This window comes from Diorhabda carinulata, chromosome 9, assembly GCF_026250575.1.
Source record: "Diorhabda carinulata isolate Delta chromosome 9, icDioCari1.1, whole genome shotgun sequence".
Taxonomy (NCBI): Eukaryota; Metazoa; Arthropoda; class Insecta; order Coleoptera; family Chrysomelidae; genus Diorhabda; species Diorhabda carinulata.
In genome coordinates, this window is record NC_079468.1 from 4,743,456 (window position 1) to 4,764,775 (window position 21,320).

Consider the following 21,320-nt stretch of genomic DNA (forward strand, 5'->3'; position numbering starts at 1 on the left):
TTTGGAAATTTGACATGCAATTATAATTATTTGAAAAACAACTATTTAAAAAACGCTAAAATTGGTATGCAGTATGTAAAGGCTGGATTAAATGGATGATACTTTAGTCAATGTAAATAAAAGGTAAAGAAGAAGAGTTATAGCCTTTTTAAAGGGCTATTTACGTTTTTCATTAATTACATTTTTAATAAAAATCATACAATGATTACATACGAGGTATTAATGTTATATAGGGTCATGCCCAAGGTAAGGTTTTCAAGATTTATCATAAATATAATGAGCAACACAAAGTTATTAGCTAGCTGGTATAACATTTTGTTTCAGATTGAATTAGCGTCTGTGTTAAAACGAACAGCAAATACAATATTTGACAAAGGTGGCATAATAAGAAAACTGGAAAATTTGGGAACCCGAGACATGCCGTATAAAACTAGCGTGCATGGAGTCGTTTATAAAAAAGCTAGGTAACCAGTCTTAATTTTTTTTTTAAATCACATTCTACTTAAGCGCACTGTTTTTTTAGTTACTTTCTAATTGAATGTAATGTTCCACCTACCACAATAAATTCACTATTGGATGAATATGGAAGAGATGTAGATATAATAAGACGATCAATTTACAAAAAAAATGAACCAACCCAATTTGAATGCACATTACATGAAGAATTACAACCACCGCCTTACAGAAAGGATGTTCAAGATCTCATTAAACAAGCAAGGAAATTAGATAAGCCTAGGTTTAAATATAACACAGGCTTAGATTATTATCCTTTCCAAAGATAATTTGTTTTGTATTAATAGTTAAAATATATTTTCTTTTTAGTTTATTCATTTTTTAATTCATCTTATGAAGTATTAGTATCTAGAAACTTTGTTGGTAGACGTTTTTTTCATTGTGCTCTTATCTACAACTAAAACACTAAAGCATCCACTACATTACATCAAAATTAATCAAGTAAGATTGTGTAGACACACTTAGCTTTGTGTTGTATGTATGTGTATAATATGGTATCATGTACACTACAACTCAAAGGATCTATTGTGTCCCCCTGCGTGAGGAAACAAATTTTTTTTTTAACAATTTTTGTTACTTGAATGCTTTTGTCGTTAGATTCCACACGAAAGTTTTGTCTAAATCCGAATGTTATTTCCAGTAGCGGGGTCCCCGCCGTTAGAGACCGTGGGTGTAACCCTGGTCCTTGATACTGTACAATCACTTTCAATTAAATTGTGTAATTTATATTATTATAAAGTCAAAGATTAGGGTCATCAGATTCCTTATTAATATGTTCATTCAATATTATAATAGGAAATAATGGTTTATAATATTGAGGTAGCACACAGATTCACGGGGGCCCCTGCTACATATAATTATTAGACACAATACAAACACTTCAACGCTGTTTTAATGTATCTAGATAAAGATGGACGCTTGGTCTTATATTTAGCATCGGGTATAACAACAAAATTGGGTTACAAGTATCAGCAAAATCAGCATTTTGTATTAATATTAGTTGGGGCCTCACCGATTCACGGGGGCCCCGCGACTTTAAGATACATATAATTAGACACAATACAAACACATCAACGCTCTTTCAATGTACCTAGATGAAGATGTGTCCTTGGTCTTGTATTTAGCATCCAGGTATAACAACAAAATTGGGTTACAAGTATCAGAAACACCAGCGCTTGGTATTAATATTAGTTGGTTAATTATTACATGTACATGTCGAACTAAGAGTTAAAAAAATAAACTTCTTCTACAACTATTATTGTTTTGTTTTTTTCAACTTTTAAGTCAAGATATGGGGCAAGCCACATGTAAATCTGATAAAGTATGACCAGTGGTGGAAGGAGCCCTAGGACTGACCCTGTTCCGGAATGCGTAAGTAGATATTATTTTCCTTGTATTCATATTACTAGTAAGTCCACTACCCTACCCCCAAAGTCGATCGAAGTTAACCAAATAAAAGAGTAAAGACACTTCATCCTATTTTGCCTCCCCTTGCTCAACTTCTGATAATTTTCGATTTTTAGTACGAGTCAAAGGATTCCAAGTGAAACAACGTTCAAAGACATGAGTTTAGAACGGTTAAGTTTGTCAAAGCATCAGAGCAAGTAGTGAAACACTTTATTTCAACTATTAGATTACATCTTCTAGATTTTTTTGCTTAGAAACTTTATAAACATCATATTTAACTAAAGCTTCTCTGATTTTATCTGTGATAACACTTTGTATATTTACTTAGACATGTTAGTAACAATATTAAGGAAGTAGATGGAATTTAGAAGGATTGGGAATATTTGTAGGATAATGATATTTCAAATGAGAGACATATTGAGCTTTATTCTAGTTTATTAACGCTTTAAGATAGGCTTATACTTCATGTGCGATTTATTTCTATATACATAGTTTATAAAAAGCCAAATAAAAGATTAACTACATTACAGTAATAATAAGGTTAAAACGAAGAGAAGGAACATTTTACTGTTTCAGTTTTTTTTTTTTTCGTAAAAAATAGCTTTCGTCATTTCTGATACTCCAAATCTCAAACAACACATTTTAGTTTTATGATTACGTAATTTAAAAACGATCTTATTGTAACTAGTAACAAATATCGTTATTTTTCCTTAATTAAGTTATTATAATATACAGTAATTGCTACTAATTTTTTATTGATAAAATTTTGTTCTATTTCCACTTTTCCACCTAGCCCTGCCTCCTTGGCCAACTATAAAATTAAAAAAGTTTATGGCATTAATTGATAAGTAAAAAAGTACAGAAATACACTCCCCTACAAAATTGAAGCATAATTTGACATTCAGTTAAAACTTTTAGTAAAAAACACTTTAGGTTTCTGCAAGAAATAGTTTATTTCAAAATCTTTTACATCCAATTACACAATCTAGCTCTGTAACTCAATTAATATTTTAAAATGAACCCTAATATTAACATAAAACCCCAAAAAGTGCTATTGCATTGATCGTAAAAGTCTTTTCACAAGTACAAATGGTACTATCCTTAATTTATAGAATATTAAGAATGTAGCAACAGACAAGAAGTAATCAAAGAAGAGCAGATCAGAGCTGTAGACGTGTCACTTATATAATCGAACTCTAGTTAACAACAGCACATCGGCTAGCGTGACTTAAATTTACTAGAGACTGAGAAGACCACAAACGGTGGAATGTAATGTTCTGAAATGATTCCAGATTTTGCCTATTCGATCATGATCGACGTTTTCCAGTATATACAAGACCATACCACCAAGGTATTCATAAGGTGGGGAATCAGAAATGGTATGGAGTGCCATTATGGAAGGGAACACCGGCATTCGTCTTAATGCTTATGGATTTTGACATATAACCACAAGTTGTACCTTTCACTTCCTTCCTAAGAAAAAAATTATTTATAAAAGATATTCAAACGATAAATGTGGGGAGTGTATTTTCAATTGTTAACATAAAATGATAATTTTTTTTCTTACTAACCGTATCAGTAATTTAAGCCATCTTGCAATGTATATGAGATATTAATAGTGATGGAACCTCAGATTTTGAACAGTGCAAAGTCAAAATATTTGAAATGATACTTACCACAAATGTATTAGAGTTTCTAGGTAAAAAAGCTACCACATTTGATGTCACCTTCCTTGCGCTTGCAATTAATTGTGAGAAAGGAACTGGCAATAACATCGTTTCAAGATCATATAACGGTTCGGAAAGATACGAAGGTCCACCCCAAGGAGGACTCAAAAAGACTACGTCGGCTTTCAGACCTCCAGCCAATTGTATGAAATCTCCAATTATAAACTCAATTTTGTCCGATACTCCATAAACATTGGCGTTATTTTGTGCTAGCTCTATTTTCTTGGGATCTATATCAATCGCTATAACTAAATAAAAATTATACAGTGAGTTGCGACAATAATTTTATAAATGGAGTTTAAGTAGGTGAAACTGCTAAAATCTCGATTCTCTTAAAACAATTATATTCCTAATGAGTTAAATACACTTTTTTTCCTATATTACCACAACCACTTATTTTATTGTAGAAAGTCCTAGTTCATAAATTAAACTGCTTATGCCCACTTGAATAAACTTCTCTGGAACAAACATGAAAAAAAAAACAATCACCAAAGCCACAAAAGCCCTGATGGTGTGCAGAAACTTTGCAGGGATGAATTGGGGTTGTAACCTACGGTGGATGTACACAGCAATTGTGAGACCAATCATCACATTTGGGGCAGTGGTTTGGGGTACTAGAACTAGTATGAATACCATAAGGAACGATCTATCGAAGGTACAAAGACTGGCTTGCTTATGTGCAACCGAGGCTATGAAATCTTGTCGAACAGCTGCACTGGAAGTGATTCTAAATCTTCCACCTTTCCACATAGTTCTTGAAAGCGTGACAGAAAAAACATCACTTTGAATGTTCAGGGAGGGAATCATCAAAGAAAACCCGTTCCTAAATAATGACCAACCCTTGGACATGCCTCAGAACGTCACATCGAAAAAGTTTAACTTTGAGGAAAACTTCACCTCAATAATAAACGACAAAAGCAAGTGGGATGAAAACACCATACAAGAAATGAACAGAAATACCATTAAATGATATAAGGATGGATCAAAAGCAGCAGATGGAACTGTAATAGGAGTGTACGGGCTCAGGACCAAACACTCTAAAAGACTGATCAGTGCACCAAGCATTTTTCAGCAGCCATTAGAGCTCTAAGCTCCAATATCATAAAATCCAAAGTCGTTTGGGATTGCCTAAAAAAAATTAAACAAGCAAGGCAAGAAAAATAAAATTACCCTACAATGGATTCCGGGACACACTGGAGCGAAGGAAAATAATAAGTTCGCTAAAGCGAGTGCAGACAAGCCATTTATAGGACCCGAACCCTTCTGTAGTATCAGCTACAAAACAGTGGAAAAAGCACTGGAAAAGAAGGTAGATAGGAGCAAAACCAATTATTGGGACAATATACAAGGGCTGAGATAGGCAAAGACTCTTCCGGGAAACTATAACCAAAGAAGACCTGATGAATTTGGTCGTTGCCACCCATTGATTTCGAGGCAATAGTTAAGTCTATGGAAAGTTGTCTAGTCTAGCCTAGCCTAAAACATGTTTTTACTATACATATATCCAATACACATTTATGAGCCATTCAATCTTACAGTCAAGTAACCAGAAACGAAGAAGTAGACTACGAGGTTTGGCTATTAAATAACGAGACTGCGCGCCTAGAGGGCGCCCATGACAAAAGTCTTTGCAAAGTTGGTACCAAAAAATCTGACTCTGACCAAAATCTCTTGCGTCACTGATCTGCTCATATTACCTTGAAAGGTTAGAAAAAGATCTGGTTTGGAAGGGATCCGATTTGAGTCGATGGAAGCGGTAAAGCAAAAAACGACAGAGCTCCTAAGGTCATCACCAAAGAAGACTTCCAGCACTACTTCGATCAATGGAAAAAAAACTATGGAAAGGTCTGTGGTGAGGGAAGGGGAGCATTCGAATGTAGAATAATTTTTATAATAAAACCCTTTTTCGTAACCACTCTAGTTATCTAATAGCCAGACCTCGTTTTTAATAAATGTATAGATTAAAAGGAAATGATTGAAACTACTTAATGATAGATTATTTGATTTGCTCAAAAATTGCAGAAATACTCATACATTTTTCAATGGTTATTTCATATAATAATTGCTTAAGACTTTTTTAATTTTTTTGTCCCGTCATTGTATATGGTTACATCAGCAAAAAAGTGCAAAATGGAATGACATTCTTGGGTAATATCTATAGAAAGTTATCCAATTATGGTAAACAAGGCAATGATAATTCCTCGAAAATCATGACATATAGGAGAGTTTTTTTTAAACTTTAACGATGAGAATTAATAGAATAAAGCCAGAATAACGTTATGAATTCAAATTTAACATGAAAAAGTTGTAGTGGAGTTCTGTACAATTCGATGAAATTATCTAGTTATTTTCTTGGAATGAGTCCCTATTCTATATACTAAATCTATGTACGGATCAACGACCAGTAAGTTTTGGCATAAATACAGCTCTTTTGTATGTATTTTGACCCCGTCAGTTTCCTATTATCTCATCGTAAAGAATATGGGAACTTTGAATCAAGGAACAATAGACCTCTTAAATAATGGAAAATCGATAAAATCCCAATACGCACAAGTTATTTTCTTGCCATTTTGAACTCCACCAAGGATCATAGGATATTACTGCAAGATTATATTAAAATATAATAAGAAAGTTAATCTATGGTTACTTGAAGAAGAAGAAGTGACATTGATATGTTACTATTCCTCAGTTTGTTCCAATATGTTAGTAACTGTTGGATTTTAAGGCCTGAACCTTATAAAAAAGATAAAATTATCTATATTTGTCTGTTATACACTCTCTTGAGAAATCCCATATCTACAATCTCCAGAAAAACAAGATCATCTTCATATATGTCTTGTGCACCTTTTACTGTTGCCGTTGTTTGAATTCTCCCAACCAAAAGAATATCATGTTACTTAGGAGAGCAGAGACAATAATATTGTGTAATACCTATAGCAATAATAATTTTGGCTGTGTTCTTCAACACAAAATTGCCTTAATTATAAGTTGGAAACTGTTTAACCAAAGATTAAAACAGTTTAAGCCCCGATTTCGGGGGTTTATTTTAATGATAGTTTAAAGACTTTGTTTAACACACCGTGCAATCCAGAAACACAGAATTAAACCAGTGTTAAATTGTTAACCTTTCGGCGCAAGTGACCATTAATTGTTGGAAGTAATTAATGACAATTATATTTATTACTCGGTTACAAAAAAAAATAGATCTAAATGGTGATATATCTTTCGATTTACCTCAAAGAAAAAATGTGTCCAAAAAAATAGAAGGTGCTTAAGAAAATGTCAATTATTCAATTTCTGCTGTGTCTTACCTTTTTTGCAATTAAGCGCAAACTGAATTGAATTTCCACCTGCTCCACAAAAAGCATCTATGATAACATCACACCTACACCTCTCTGCAGTGTGTTTTGCTACTTGCTCTGGTGTCACAGAATACCAACTTTCTAAAACAAATTTAATACATTGCAATTTACAGTATTGGAAAAAATTTCAGAGAGATCCAATGTAAAATCTCCAACTAATATAATCGAATCTGACCAGTTAAGTTGGAATTTCTGAAACCGTTGGTGATATTCACAACTACACTGTCTGACTAAACCTTCAGTCTCTGAAGACGATAACTTGTTTATCGAAACGCGCGTAAACAATGTATTCAGTATAAAACTGACCAGTTTTAATTTTCAATAGAATTTCGAAATTGTTCCATTGGATTCCCGTTCACTAGAATGTAGTGGGAATGTTTTAATCACGATTTGTTTTTGGTTCACGTTCGCTTTTGAATCGTTAAGTACAAACAACCAAGAACAATATCAAACACGATGAAATTTCGTTATATTATGTATAAAAATATCAAGAGATATATGAGAAAGTTAGAAATTATTTGATATATACAATCCCATATTACCAGTTTTATCTACAAATATTTTTTTTTTAATTTATTTAAAACAAAATAAAAATCGAAGGGCTTTGAAACAGTTACGAATTAACATCCTGACACCTGCTAGGGCTCAGTTACCATTGTTGCTTGTTTAAACCCCAAACATTCATATGAGTCAATGAACATTTCTAATAGAAACTGTAAAAGAAATATCGACAAACTTGCCTGCCTTAACAATATTTTACTATTAAGTTGGAATTTCTGGTACCGTTAGTGATATTCATACTGAACACACTGTTTACACCAACACTCACGATTACACTATCTGACTGAAGTAAACAGTCTCTGAAGACGGTAACTTGGTTCTCGAAACGCCTGTCAGACAGTGTAATTATGAGTGTTAGTATAAACAGTGTGTTCAATATAATATTTTACTGTATTAGACTTGCGTGAGGGTAAACCATCATAAGTGCATTTTTTTCACGTTTGAGATTTTTACCTCAAGTGTCTAATTTTTGATTGATTTTCATCGAGGAAAATTATCCTACATGCAAAAAAAGATGGTAGGTGAAATATAGCCGTATATTATTTTGCATGTAGGATTGTTTTCCTCAATAAAGATCCATCAAAAATCTCAAAAGTGAAAAAAATGCATTTATGATGTTTTATCTCTGACCTACAGATATAGATACAAATTTTTCAGAATGCCTTTTGGAATAATATCCCCCCAGGGGTATTTAAAAAAATATGATGATATTCAATAAGGTATTACAGAAACTAATATTTCATTTATTCCTGATCCTTTAAGAACTTTTAAGAATCCACCAATTTCAGTTTAGGTAAGTCTTGCTATCCTATACAGTATTCTTCCCAGTGTCAAGACCTGAGATTCTAAAGTTCTACTTTTTCTTGCATATCTATGGCAATAGTTGTCAGAGGAGTTCTGCTATCAATAGCTTCTTGAGTTGAGAATAAATGTCTTTGATAACTCTCTCTCTCCAAAACCAATATGCTCCTTTAACTTCAGCAATATGTCAAAGCAGTTTAGTATCCGCTTTGAATGTAATATACAATTATAATATTACCTTCATCCAGTTTAATTCCCATATCAAATTTGCTAAATAAACTGAACCTCTTCTGCCAATATTTCCTCAACTTGGAATTATTTTTAATTTCTGGTGGATATTGAGGTTGTTTTCTTTTCCTCCGTTTCCTTTTTGTTGTTTGAACCTCTTCAATTTTTTCTTCCACAGTCGGTGATACAGGTGCATCACCGGTAATAGCTTCTTCTTCGCAAGAACTAAGCTCATTGTCAGAGCTTTCGGAAAATATATTGTGATCGATTGTCTGCAAATACGATAAAAATTAATACTGATTTTATATGTAAAAAGTAGTTATACTTACTTCCTGTTTTGGAAATGCGTTTCCTTCGTCATCGAATATAAAATGTTTTGGTTTTTTTGCCTCGGGTCGTAGTTTGAGATGTCTATTTTGTTGTCTGATATGTTTCATCTTATAATTTACTTCTCCTGATAATAATTCCTTTGAAGTTTCCTGGAATTCTATTCCTATTAAATTGAATGCTGCTTTCACTCTACTCCTGTTAGAGTTGAAGTCACGCTTTCCTTTTGGGCTAAAATTATTAAGTAAAAGGAAATGATAAAGTTGGTTCAAGTTAAAATTAAAATGCTAAAAAATAGTGATGAATAATAAGGCAAAAAAATATGTAAATATAAATAAATCAAACTAAGAGTAGTCTAAGAACACGTTTTTAAAAATATTGGAAAGTAAAAAAATATCTCAGCACGACAACAATCATCAACAAGATGTAATATAAGGAAACTTGGAATTTGTGAACAGACTGTGTATTTAGAGGAAGCATTAGAAGAAGATGAAGACAGAGGAAGGACTATTTTATGAATAATATATATAAGAAGAAATAGATATATGTAATCTAAAAAATAATAAAAGAAAATTGAATTTCAAAGCTCATTTAAAGGAAATAATGAAAATTTGTTCGAAATACCCTGAATCCGTTTAATATTAAGATAGATAAAAGGACAAGATTAAACTAGTTCAAGTTAAATTAAAAATCCAATAGAAGGATGAATAATAAAGCAAAAAACAGATTGGGTAAATAAAAAAGTCAAAAATTTCTTTCAAGATTTGAAAATATTTAAGAATGACAACTATTAGTAGTGAAGAAGAAATATAAGTACGTAACCTAAAAATATATAAAAGAAGAATAATGTTAAAAAAGTTAGGTGAGGTTAGGGAAAATTGTTAAAAAAAGTATCCAAAAAATTTAGGTTTTCTTAGTTATTTTTGGCCATCTAAGTTTGCTCTGTTACTTTATTTCATAAAAAAAGAAAGTGCTTAGAATACATACCGGAGTAGAGGTATAAAAATCAATTCAAAAATCAAGAGAAGCATTTTGGAGTTTTTAATTAAAAAAATGGTATCAAATTCTTGTTTATTTGATGATAAAAATGATTGTCAATATCCACGGCATTATTTTTTTATAAAAAATCGCTTTTTTAGAAAGTCTATAAAACTAATTTTTTTTGTATCTTCTTCGGCATATAGTGAGACTATCACAGCATAAATTGTTTTATAATACAAAGTAACTTTGGTAGCCAAAAAGTACCTTTCAAGAAAAAATTAATTTTTATGATACATCTTTTGATATCCAACACATTTTAAAAGTAGTTCAGTAGTTAGAAATCGCTTGTAATGCGCAAATCAATCTCAGCTGGTTCCACACCTGCATCTTTGTATTGCATACAAGTTGCAATTCTAGGGAGAAATCTAGTTACTTCTCGATTAACAACCGACAAAATGTCAGTCAAATCAGCTGATCGAATGAAGCGCTTTTGTCTTTTGCGCTTGTTTCTTTTTCTGTGATATATCTATTCATCAAGTTGGTGGATGATAAGAAGCATGCGCAGACGAATCTCAACTCATACCTCCATCTTTTTTATTCCATACAAATCACATTTCCAGGGAGAAATCTAGTTACTTCTCAATTAACAACCGACAAAATGTCAGTCAAGTCAGCTGATCGAATGAAGCGCTTTTGAAAAACTAATTTTTTCTTCTTCTGTGATAAATCTATTCATCTTGATGGTGGACAATCGAAGGCTTGCGCAGATGAAACTCAACTCATTCATTCAGTAAAGATTTAGCACCTACATCTTTGTATCCAGTTACGTTTCGATTAACAACCAGCCAAATGTCAAGTTAGATCAGCTGTTCAAGTGAAGCACTCATAAACTTCGTAAAACTAGACTGCGCGATTCATTTACTTTCTATATTGGAATGTAGCTAGGTAGAGCTATATTCGTTACAATGTGCGGTAATTGGTGAAACGAGATAAGGGATAAAAGAAATAGAATGGTGAAACGAGTACCTATACAAGAAATTAGATCGAACACCTCTAATATTTGACAGAGACAATTATACCGTAACTTTGTATCTCGTTCTAATATTGGAAAACTAATTTAATCGAATGCGCAGTCTAGTATTACTATGTCTATGTCTAAACACTTTTGTAAAACCACAGATTTAGTAACACTAGACTGAGCAATTGTGTTAACTTTAGAAATAACATCCTCTAGCGTCAGGTAGAGCTATCTTTGTTCCACTATGCGGTGATTGGTGAAATGAGACAAAGGAATAGAGATAAAACGGAGGAAGGAGTAAGATACAAGAAATATCTATACCATAAAATGATTTTATCGGATGCGCAGTCTAGTATTACTATGTCTATGGAAGCACTTTCGTAAAACCATAGATTTAGTAGCACTAGACTAAGCAGTTTTGTTAACTTTAGAAATAAACTTCCTCTAGCGTCAGGTAGAGCTACCTTTGTTCCACTAAGAGGTAATTGGTGAAATTAGGCAAAGGAATAGAGAAATAAAAAGAAAGGAAACAGGCACGATACAAGAAATAACTATACCATAAGATGAATTTCCTCGAATTTACAGTCTAGTATTACTATGTCTAGTTTTTTGTCTTCTCTGGTAAATCTAACCTTGTTGATTAGTTATTTCTTAAATGATAATTTTAGGGTTGGCATCCTTGCAGTAGAAAAAAAATAGTTTTGGTAAGTGACAGCCAGTATGCAATGAGAAGAACTTTACACATGTAATCTCCTTGTGGTGGCAATCTTTATCCTATCGGCAGCATATTGAATTATGTTCTAAGATTTTCAAGCCAGGATGTTCGTCTTCTTTCCGGATCTATTTTTCCAAATAGTTTGCGATGCAGAATGATTTGGAGCAATACATATTTGGTTTCGTTTCGCGTTACTTAGTCGAAATACTGTAATTTGTTCGTTTGTTACCCGGGGGATCAAGGGAATTAGTCTATGAAGCCAAATTTCGATTTTTTTGCTCATATCTTCGTTCAAGATCCAGGACTCAACCTCATAAAACAGAACGGAGAAAACGTGACATCTCTGCATTCTTATTTTTATTTCAAGAGAGATTATGATTCTTGAATAATGGTACTTATTCGGTTAAAGGTGGATCTTGCTTTTTAGATGCATGCCCTTCTTTCCTGTATCCAGGGTTTTGTCTTTTTGACATTGCTGACTGTGAGGGGTGATACCATCCTTCAGAATTTGTAAATCTTTTATATCAGCAAATACAATGGTGTCATCTGCATATCTGATGTTATTCATCCATTTAGCAGTACACATTTTTTTGTCTGAACGTGTAATATTCATCAAAATATGTAATATTCTGACCTTGTAACCATTTCAAGTAGCCTTAAGGTAAGAATATGTCAAATTAATTGTGAAGTAAGGGAAAGGGGCGAAAATGCTTGTAAGATGCTATAATTCCAACCCTATTAAATCTAATGAGGTTTAATTTTTTTATATAAAGTACCAATACCTTTTAATACATTCGGTTTTATCAAAATTTTGTGATTTATATATTTTGTTAGATCCGAATGTAGTAGGTAGACCCATAGCGATCATTTCTTTATAAATCGTATTTTCTTCTTCGCTTTCTTCATCGCTTGTGCTATTGCTGTGTGAAATACTAGGTACTTGTTCATCAGTTTCAAGATGTGTAGATTCGTTCTCTAATAATGTAGATTCTTCGTTATCGTGGATAGCTGTTTTTATTGATTGATCGCTGACACTCATTTCTTTACTTTTATCTGAAAATAGATGACAGTGTCGAGAAATAATCATCAAAGACACACAGTTACTTTACCTAAAGCCACGATTCCACTAACAGATTGAATGAACTTATTGTAATGCTCTAAATATTGATCTTCGTAATGTTTTTTCCATAAAGCATTCCACTGATGCTGATAATCTTCTTCAGAATCCTCCGAACTGACCGAACTATGTACCGAACTGACAGAAGAAAAACTATCCGAACTGGTTGTGCTATTGCTTAAATCTATAGAAGAAACTGTCATTCGAGTGACATTTGTAATGGAATCTATCGTTTTCAAACTACTACTTGTGCGAGAGCAGCACCTAGAAGTTAGTAATCTTTCAGCTTCCGTTTCTTCGTCTATGCTTGAAGGAGATAGAGGATTCCAACCTAAGATATACCATTAGAATTAAAGTTATATATATAAAAAAAATACTATATACCTTCTGAGATTTCTGTAGATATCTTTTCGTCGCTACCTGATAAAGTTCTTAAAAGAATTTGATTTCTTGAACTGCTCTCCTTTTTTATTCCTTGGTTTTTATCGATTTGTTTCAAACAAGCCTGTTGAAGATCTGTAGTGAAAGCATGAACGTCCTTTTCGTTAAAAGTAAACTTCTTTGGATTGTGTGATGTATAATTATCTTCTATAGAACTTTCAGCTGAAATTTATTGAGAATATATTTTAAACCCATGAAAATACAAAAAAATTGTTCAATCGAAGCGATCTAAACCGTTATGGTAAATCTTACCAAGTAAATTATATTCTTCCCCCAATTTTTTCTGTGAAATGTAATCTGGATTGATGTATTGACTATATTTATCTATCCAAGATTCCCATATCAATTTTTCACCGTTTAGAGACCAAAATTTGTTCCAATCTGATTCGATATCATGTATAAACTGTTCGTTAAGATCTGTACCACTATCACTTTGTTGAATAGTTTTTGGAACAGTATGTATCTCTCTTAAACTTTCGTGTTCATCAGTTGAAAGATTATCAGTGTGAGACGCGCTACAGTAACAACTTACGACTTCTTGTTCAGTCTATAATGAAAAAATAATGAATAAGTTTTCTCATCTCAAATTCTAAACTTGCTGGTAATACTAACAAACCAGTTAATAGCTACCAACAAAAACCAATCCCTACTGATGAAAGAGAATAAAGAAAAAGACCAATTGACTTGATGTGGAGTCTGAGATTATCCTCATCATGCCAAAATACCACAAACTGTACAAATACTTGAACTCTGATTAATGATAAATCATAATAAATATATTCATTACTAGATATTTCAAATTAAATTGATTATTGTCAATTTTACTTACTTCTGATTTAGTTTGTACGTTTTGTATGGACAAATCTTCATATATTTTATAAAACTCTTCATCTAATTGATTATCTTCTTCAGAAGCACTCTGTTCAGCCGATACAAATTGTTTAGAAATTTTTGTTCTAAAAAAACCGTGGTGCAAAAAAATTAGATTATATAACAAATATTTCTGAATTGGAAAAACACAACAGCTGTAGAAAGTTACTTCAAAAAAATGTTTTATCAACGGACAACGGTATCGGGTCGTGGCCATAGTGAAAACTATATTGTTTTTTAAGATCAAAGGATTTATATTTGTATTTGAAAAAGAAATCACCAATTATTCTCGCATACTTTCATTAGATCTACGTATCTAGTAGGTAATTAACGCCAGTTATAATTTTAAGATGCAGTTTAGACTTAAGACTTCAACACATTAAATATTACTACCTCTTGCACTACACACTCCGCCATTCAGGAGTCAGTCGGCGTTGTACTACAGCCACGTAAAGATGTCCGTTATTATTGATACTCCCGCCAAGTGTGATTCGTTTTCTACAGGCTGAAGGCCATAGTGCTGCAGAAATCCATCGGAGAATGAGTCGGGTGTATGAGGAAAACTTCATGAGGGATGATGTTGGGTGTGAATGGTGTCGAAAGTTTAAAGATGGCAGTAATGATGTGCATGATGAAGGGGCCAAGGACGCTAATCTGTCGTTTCAGATGACCTGATTCAACGAGTTGACAGAATGGTTAAAGAAAACCGCAGATTCACCATTACTGCTTTGTCTCAGCTAAATGCACAACAGTCAACTTTTTTTAAGACACTAAAGAAGAGCAAGGCAGCTACCGAGGCGTCATTCCGGGTTTCGAAGTTCATCGCTCAATATATGAAACTGTACGAAGATGGTGAGTTGATAAAAACTGCATTTTTACAGGCTGCAGATACATTATTTGATAACTTCAAAAACTAAACTGAGATCACGTCTGTTAATAAATCTGATCAGCTTTCTGCTAATACAGTGATGCGAAGAGTTGAGGCTATGAGTTCTAATTTAGTTTCACAGCTTAAAATTGATTTTGATCGTTGTAGTTATTTTTCCTTACAATTTGACGAATCAACTGATGTAGTTGATACAGCTTTGGTAATTTTTGTAAAGATGGTATTTGAAGATTTTGAAACAAAAGAAGAACTGATAGAGGCCGTGCCGCTTACTGGGCATACAACTGGAAATGATATATTTTTAGCATTTGAAAAGCTCATTTAATCTGAAAACATTCCTGTGAAGAAGTTGATGGACCTAGCTACAGATAAAGCTTCTGCAATGGTAGGCGATTTATTGCCTTGTGTCGTAAAGACAATGACGTACCAAAATTTTTATCTTATCATTGCATCATACACAAGCAGTCACTGTGTGGAAAGTTCCTAAGTATGAACAATGTCATGAAAACAGTTGTCAAAATAGTAAATAAAATTAGAGCACATGCACTTCAAAAACGACTGTTCAGAGAACTAATTCAAGAGTTATAATTCCAGTATGGTGATCTGTTGCTTCATTCAGAATTTACTTGGCTTAGTTGAGGCAGAGTTATGCAACATTTCAAAGAGATGCTACCTGCACTGGAAGATCTCACATGCCTGCAAGATTTATCCTTTCTTACTGATATAACTGAAAAGTTGAATAGCTTAAACTTGCAGCTTAGAGGCAAAGATAGGAACATCTGTGGAATGATTTCAGATTTAACATCATTTTCAAAAAAGCTCGAGCTGTGAGAAAAGAATATAACCCAGTTTGAATACAATCACTTTCCTAATCTGAAGCTAATTGTTGACAAACAAAATCCTCAACAACACCCCAGCAATAAACAAAAATACGTGGAAATTCTTTTAGACTTAAGACAACAATTCCAAGATTTTAAAAGCATATTGATTGTGTCACATTTCGTCAACTCTCCCTTTGGAGAGATCGATGCATAAGATTTTTCAGCTTGTGTTGTAGAACATTTTGGTGGAGATCAGGCTGACGTAGCAATAGAATTTGTTGATTTTCAGAATGACCTGTATCTAAAATCTCTCTCTACCACTGATAATTTCTGGCCTCTAGTCCCCAAAGAAAAGTATCCAATTGTGGTTCAAGTTGCATTGAAATTGAAAGCTATGTTCTGTTCTACATACTTGTGTGAAGCATGTTTTTCAAGCATGAAATTCATGAAAAACAAAAATAGAAACAGACTCACTGATGAACATTTGAACAACTGCATCAGATTGACGGCTACAACATATTCTCCAAACTTCAAGAAAATACTTGATGACCAAAAAGAGTTCCACTCCTCTCATTATAATGAACATTTAAACTTCTTTCGTTTAAACTTTTCGTTCAAGTTTTTTCGACACAGAGTACAGACGTATAGGGGAGCCCTAAATATGACTATTGGGGCAATTTACCACTATACAAAATTGCATTCCTAACGAGGTATGGGGCATCAAAGTAGGACCCAAAATTTAGAAAAAATTGATTTTTTTTCAACCTCTTCAACTTAAAAATACCAAGTTTGGTACACAAGACTGTTAAGCGTATTAAGTAATGATAAGTAGAAAACGATCGTACTATTTTGAAGTGACCTCATCTTAAAATTTCTTCCATAACTCCTCATGGATGCAACTTAGTGTAAGAGGTAAATTGCCCCCAATGTTTATATTCAGGGCTCCCTACACGCCTCTGCTCTGTGTTGATTCTTATGGGATATGCCCTGCATATTTCATTTATGTAAATAAATGAAACACATAAAAACATATAAAAACATTTATTAGATTTTATTTTCTCAAATTCTTAATTCTAATATTTCTTTCTTCTTCCATTTTGAAAGCCTTTTCCCATGATTCTTTATCAAAACACCCTTTTCCTTCAGAGATTGATACCAGTCTGGATATAATAAGCATACTATGTAAATCATCTGCAGTGACATTACTTCTGATTTGACGCATCTTGACAAATTCATTTTGGATGAACTCTTCGTTCTGTTCAGTGATTGAATAATCAGACATTCTCGAGATTGTCAAATATTTTCTTACATCATTTAATAAATCTGGTTTCAAGAAATGTTCTGCTGCTTCAATTATTTCTTTAAAGGTGTTTGTACACATTGGATCCGGTTCTAAAGTAACATGAACATCACTGTTGATCATCGATTTTCCTTCAGATAATATCAAAAAAGGAATGTCACAATTAAATTCCAGTGGGTAGTATTTAAAGTCGTAAGCTATAGATTGGTTTTTGATTACATCAGATATAGCTTTAATGTTGCTTATACCTGCCGAATTTAATTTTCCAGGAGTTAATTTGGTTTCATCCAAGACAAAGTGGGTATTTTCACTTAACTGAAGTACACCAGATGATAAATAATTCAATTCATAATCTTTTTTTGGAATAAATGTTAAATCATTTAGGTTTTCTAAGGTCATTGGCAAATAGACACTTTTTGGAACAATTTTTTCAATGAATTTATACAATTCATTTGGATAATTAGCAAGTTCTGGAATTTTCGAGATATTTAATGATAACTTGCCTAATGCTAGGCCTTCACGACGTAAATACACTCTTGATATTAGATGCAGCAGTAAATATTCAGCGGCCAAAGTATCGCCTAAAAGTAATTGTGTCAACAAAATCATTAGATCTTTACGAATCAAGCTGAATTTATCTTTATCATATTTATCAATTTCATTATTCAGCAAAGGATTACCATGTACTATCTTTCGAAAGCATGTACAATGAATTTTGGGTATGAAACATGTCGCTCCATCTGTATCCATGTCATTGTCATCTCTATTAGCATTTACTGATGGATCCATATCCAAAAAACCAATAAATTCACACACATCATTAATTTTCAACACCTCCTGGTCGCCATACAACTTAACATGATATACTTGATTAGTATCTGTAGGAAGTGGAAAAATATCATTTGGACGGTTAGGTATAAATTTTGATTCTGTTCGATTAAAATTATTGTTGCAAATTTTCTTGTTTTGTATGTTACTATTTGAAGCACAGCAAGGATCTTCTACATCCATAGTTTCCTCTAGAACTCTTTTTTTACTTGATAACATCGGTGCACAATTTTCTGGAATAACTTTCGATTTTTCTTCATACACATTAACCCATGTATTCACTGCTGGTACTGATATAACAACAAAAGTTTGTCGCTCAGAAGTAACATTAGAAATATTATCAAAATTAATGTATTCATTATCATTCACTGCAACGCTTTCTTCGTATTTACTATGTAACCAAGAGTTTTCATTTGTAATTTTATTTACTACCTCAAATTTTTCTAAATAATACTCAGGAGTATGCATATCTTGAATCATCCCAATGAATCTAACCAGTTTTGAGTTGCCTAATTGTTCCAACTTATTAACATTCAGTAATGGAATTGTGTCTATTAACGATTGATCTTTCAACAAGTTCGAACAGTTTTCTTCATTTTCACGCCAATAAAATGGAGTTATCGTTTTTATATCCATTATTATAACAAAATTTACTATTTGAACTAAACTGTTACAATAACAAAGAATGATTTACTCTTTCGCGCTATTTCAATAAAATTGAGGTTAGGATCTTCTTTTTTATAAGAAAATATCAAAAGGATTCATAATTTTTGTCATACGTTATGTTTTTTTTCTATTTCAAACATGACATCTTTAAAAATATGTTGTACTTTGTATCCGTTGAGAGTGGAAGGAATTTTAAAGAGATTATAAAAACATATGGGGGAATAGTGTAGTGCCTTACGGAGTTTATTCAACTGTTTAGACATTTTAGCAAGGCAATGATTCTAAACACGTATCAAAGTTAAAAGAATTTTTAAAATTAAAGAGAATACAAGCGAGTATTAAAAATCATGCATCATCATTACAGATCTGAAACTTAATAAACATCTTAGGAAACTTTAATAAATTTGAAAAAATCGGTTATTTGGAAGCTCTCAATAAGTTTAATGCAAATACATACACGAGCTTCAAAAATTGAATAATACTATTGTTTAAACTACGATAAACGTATTTTATTTATTCAAACTGAAACCTTTTCTTTTGTAGATATATATTTTTAGCAGCAGTGTATTTTACACACAATTTTATTTGTCTTTAAAATATATTTTAGTAAAATCACATATATTAAACCGAGAAAATCACGTAGATATTCTGTATGATAAAATATTAATACACTATAAATCAAAATTTGATATATTAAAATTCAATAGCTCATTTCTTGCTTGAAAATATCCAGTATCAGTCAAATCATATGGTTCAGGTACAAATGGAGGTGTAATTGATAATAGATTAGTCCAATCAATCTGACTAAAAGCTTCCATTTTCATGATATCATCTGCATTGGCCCTTACTTCTGGATTTTCATTTAAAAGAGCCTCTATACCTTGAACAACCACAGGTGACAAAGCTTCATCATCAGTAGGCCACTCTATATTATGCTCAAGAATATTTTTAAAAACCAACTGAGGTGTAGCATCACTGAATGGAGGAATGCCGGTTACAAATTCATATAAACAACATCCTAGAGCCCACCAATCCACAGCGTGATTATGGCCTTTCCTTAAAAGCAATTCTGGAGCAAGGTAATCAGGAGTTCCTAATATTCTCTGATCTGAATTCCATTGGCCTCTTCTGACAGATTTGGGTGTACGAAAAGGAGTTCTGGGAGTTTTTGGGGTAGTCGCCTCACTTGATATAGGACTCATTATATGACTACTACCATTTATAGGTTTTACACTTTCATCAATAGATTTTTTAGGCAATTCAAATCTAGTAGATTTTGGTTTGTTCTTCTGAGCAGAAACAGGTGTTGAAAAAGTAACACCTTTTGGAGATTCAACTCTCATAATTTCCATTTCACCTGTTAAGCCAGTTTTGACAAAAGTTTTTCTTGTGGTTTTTGGTGAAGGTGATCTATATTTCCTTTTTCTCTCCCTTACTTCTCGTATCTTGTAACTACTGCAACCACATATTTTTCTACTTATTGGAGAACTATCACATGAATTTCCTGTATTTTCTTCTTGACTACTTCGACAAGTATCATAAGAAGTATCTGATAATCGAGAAGGAGTATTATAGTCTGTAGAAAGATAAGTAATGCCAGATAAAACTGAAGAATTATGTATGGCATTATTTGAAATATTTTCTTTAAAATTTGACGAGTCATGTCTACTAACAGCACTTTCACAATGTATTTCTGAAATGGAGTCAATAGCATTACTATTTATATATTTAGAATTTCCTGACCCAAAACTTAGATGAGAAGTCAAACTTAACAATTGCCCAGGAGTTCTTTTACATATATTTGGTGTAAAATTTTCAAAATCTGATATCTCCAAGTCTCTGTGAATATGAACTTTGGATAAACCGAAATCAGTTAACTTAACATGTCCTTCTTTAGACAACAGCATATTATCGGGTTTAATATCCCTATGAATAATATTATGTTTATGTAAATATTGTAGTGCTAAGCAAACTTCAGCTGTATAGAAAATTGCCATTGATTCATCGAAAAAACCATATACACTAAGAAGTGACTTCAAATCTCCTCCAACCATATATTCCATCACTAAATATATTGAGGACGCTGTTTGTAGGGAATAGAAGAGTTGCACACAAAATGGGCTTTTTGTAAGAGCCAACGCATTCCTTTCATTCACGACTTGAGTTACCATGTTTTTGTTGACCATTTCTGTTTTCTTCATCACTTTAATTGCATACATAACATCTATATTGTTTTTCTTATATCCTAAGAAAACCTTTCCAAATGCTCCACGACTTATCGGTTTTATAATAACGAAATCATTAATTTCGGGTGGTTTGGTACCTTTATTTTCTTCACTAATATCAGGAGCTGCTTCTTCGATATTTTGATTGTTCATGTTATCGATTAAATGAAATAAACAATTTCACAAACTTACTTGTTAGAAATGTTTTTTAAAACTTAAAAAATAACGTATTCCTGTTATTAATAATGACAAATGACAGATTTAATTGACTTACCGTATAAATGTTCTGCTGCTAATGAAACTAACATTAAATGTATCCTCTTGATTTTTTAATGAAAATTCGGCCAGAACATCAAACTGCACCTCACACATATTCAAAATATAAACTTCAACTCATAATTCTGTATTCTTAACAAAAATCTACCTTTCCTAACAATAGTGTTTTTTGTCAATGTCAACTCAACAATGACAGTGCATGGTCTAAGACATTTTAGCTTATCAACTACCTAATTCTTTGTTATTTTTT

General features: G+C 32.5%; 4 protein-coding genes across 5 annotated transcripts; 1 reads left to right on the forward strand and 3 right to left on the reverse strand.

The window, feature by feature from the left end:
- The first annotated feature begins 131 nt into the window (after positions 1-131).
- LOC130897818 (probable 28S ribosomal protein S6, mitochondrial) lies at positions 132-1,771 on the forward strand. The gene is made up of 3 exons (XM_057806736.1): positions 132-246; positions 325-464; positions 524-1,771. The coding sequence occupies exons 1-3, from the start codon at positions 202-204 to the stop codon at positions 780-782; spliced, it is 444 nt and encodes a 147-aa protein (XP_057662719.1). The 5' UTR covers positions 132-201; the 3' UTR covers positions 783-1,771.
- Positions 1,772-2,327: 556 nt separating this feature from the next.
- Positions 2,328-21,276, reverse strand: LOC130897830 (trimethylguanosine synthase). 2 transcript variants are annotated; one of them, XM_057806750.1, is made up of 11 exons: positions 21,069-21,276; positions 14,028-14,154; positions 13,451-13,745; positions 13,142-13,360; positions 12,750-13,088; positions 12,423-12,693; positions 8,929-9,157; positions 8,610-8,871; positions 6,959-7,090; positions 3,597-3,895; positions 2,328-2,731 (listed from the first exon to the last, which is right to left on the reverse strand). In XM_057806750.1, the coding sequence occupies exons 1-11, from the start codon at positions 21,164-21,166 to the stop codon at positions 2,621-2,623; spliced, it is 2,382 nt and encodes a 793-aa protein (XP_057662733.1). In that variant the 5' UTR covers positions 21,167-21,276; the 3' UTR covers positions 2,328-2,620. The 2 variants fall into 2 exon arrangements, with proteins under 2 accessions (XP_057662733.1, XP_057662735.1); XM_057806752.1 differs by having other exon boundaries at positions 2,345-3,393.
- Positions 16,802-18,603, reverse strand: LOC130897831 (mini-chromosome maintenance complex-binding protein). Its single transcript, XM_057806753.1, has 2 exons — positions 17,756-18,603; positions 16,802-17,656 (listed from the first exon to the last, which is right to left on the reverse strand). The coding sequence occupies exons 1-2, from the start codon at positions 18,537-18,539 to the stop codon at positions 16,827-16,829; spliced, it is 1,614 nt and encodes a 537-aa protein (XP_057662736.1). The 5' UTR covers positions 18,540-18,603; the 3' UTR covers positions 16,802-16,826.
- LOC130897832 (serine/threonine-protein kinase greatwall) lies at positions 19,241-21,047 on the reverse strand. Its single transcript, XM_057806754.1, has one exon. The coding sequence runs from the start codon at positions 20,945-20,947 to the stop codon at positions 19,241-19,243; it is 1,707 nt and encodes a 568-aa protein (XP_057662737.1). The 5' UTR covers positions 20,948-21,047.
- Positions 21,277-21,320: the final 44 nt, after the last annotated feature.

Coding starts and splice junctions, on each gene's coding strand:
- LOC130897831 (XM_057806753.1), bottom strand. CDS start 18,539: ATGGATATAAAAACGATAACTCCATTTTATTGGCGTGAAAATGAAGAA. Junction 17,657..17,755: donor CTTTCGAAAGATAGTACATG/GTAATCCTTTGC, acceptor AATTACTTTTAG/GCGATACTTTGGCCGCTGAA.
- LOC130897830 (XM_057806750.1), bottom strand. CDS start 21,166: ATGTGTGAGGTGCAGTTTGATGTTCTGGCCGAATTTTCATTAAAAAAT. Junction 12,694..12,749: donor TAGTGGAATCGTGGCTTTAG/GTAAAGTAACTG, acceptor ATCTATTTTCAG/ATAAAAGTAAAGAAATGAGT. Junction 8,872..8,928: donor ACGCATTTCCAAAACAGGAA/GTAAGTATAACT, acceptor TCGTATTTGCAG/ACAATCGATCACAATATATT.
- LOC130897818 (XM_057806736.1), top strand. CDS start 202: ATGATTACATACGAGGTATTAATGTTATATAGGGTCATGCCCAAG. Junction 247..324: donor TATATAGGGTCATGCCCAAG/GTAAGGTTTTCA, acceptor ATTTTGTTTCAG/ATTGAATTAGCGTCTGTGTT. Junction 465..523: donor GTCGTTTATAAAAAAGCTAG/GTAACCAGTCTT, acceptor CTGTTTTTTTAG/TTACTTTCTAATTGAATGTA.
- LOC130897832 (XM_057806754.1), bottom strand. CDS start 20,947: ATGAACAATCAAAATATCGAAGAAGCAGCTCCTGATATTAGTGAAGAA.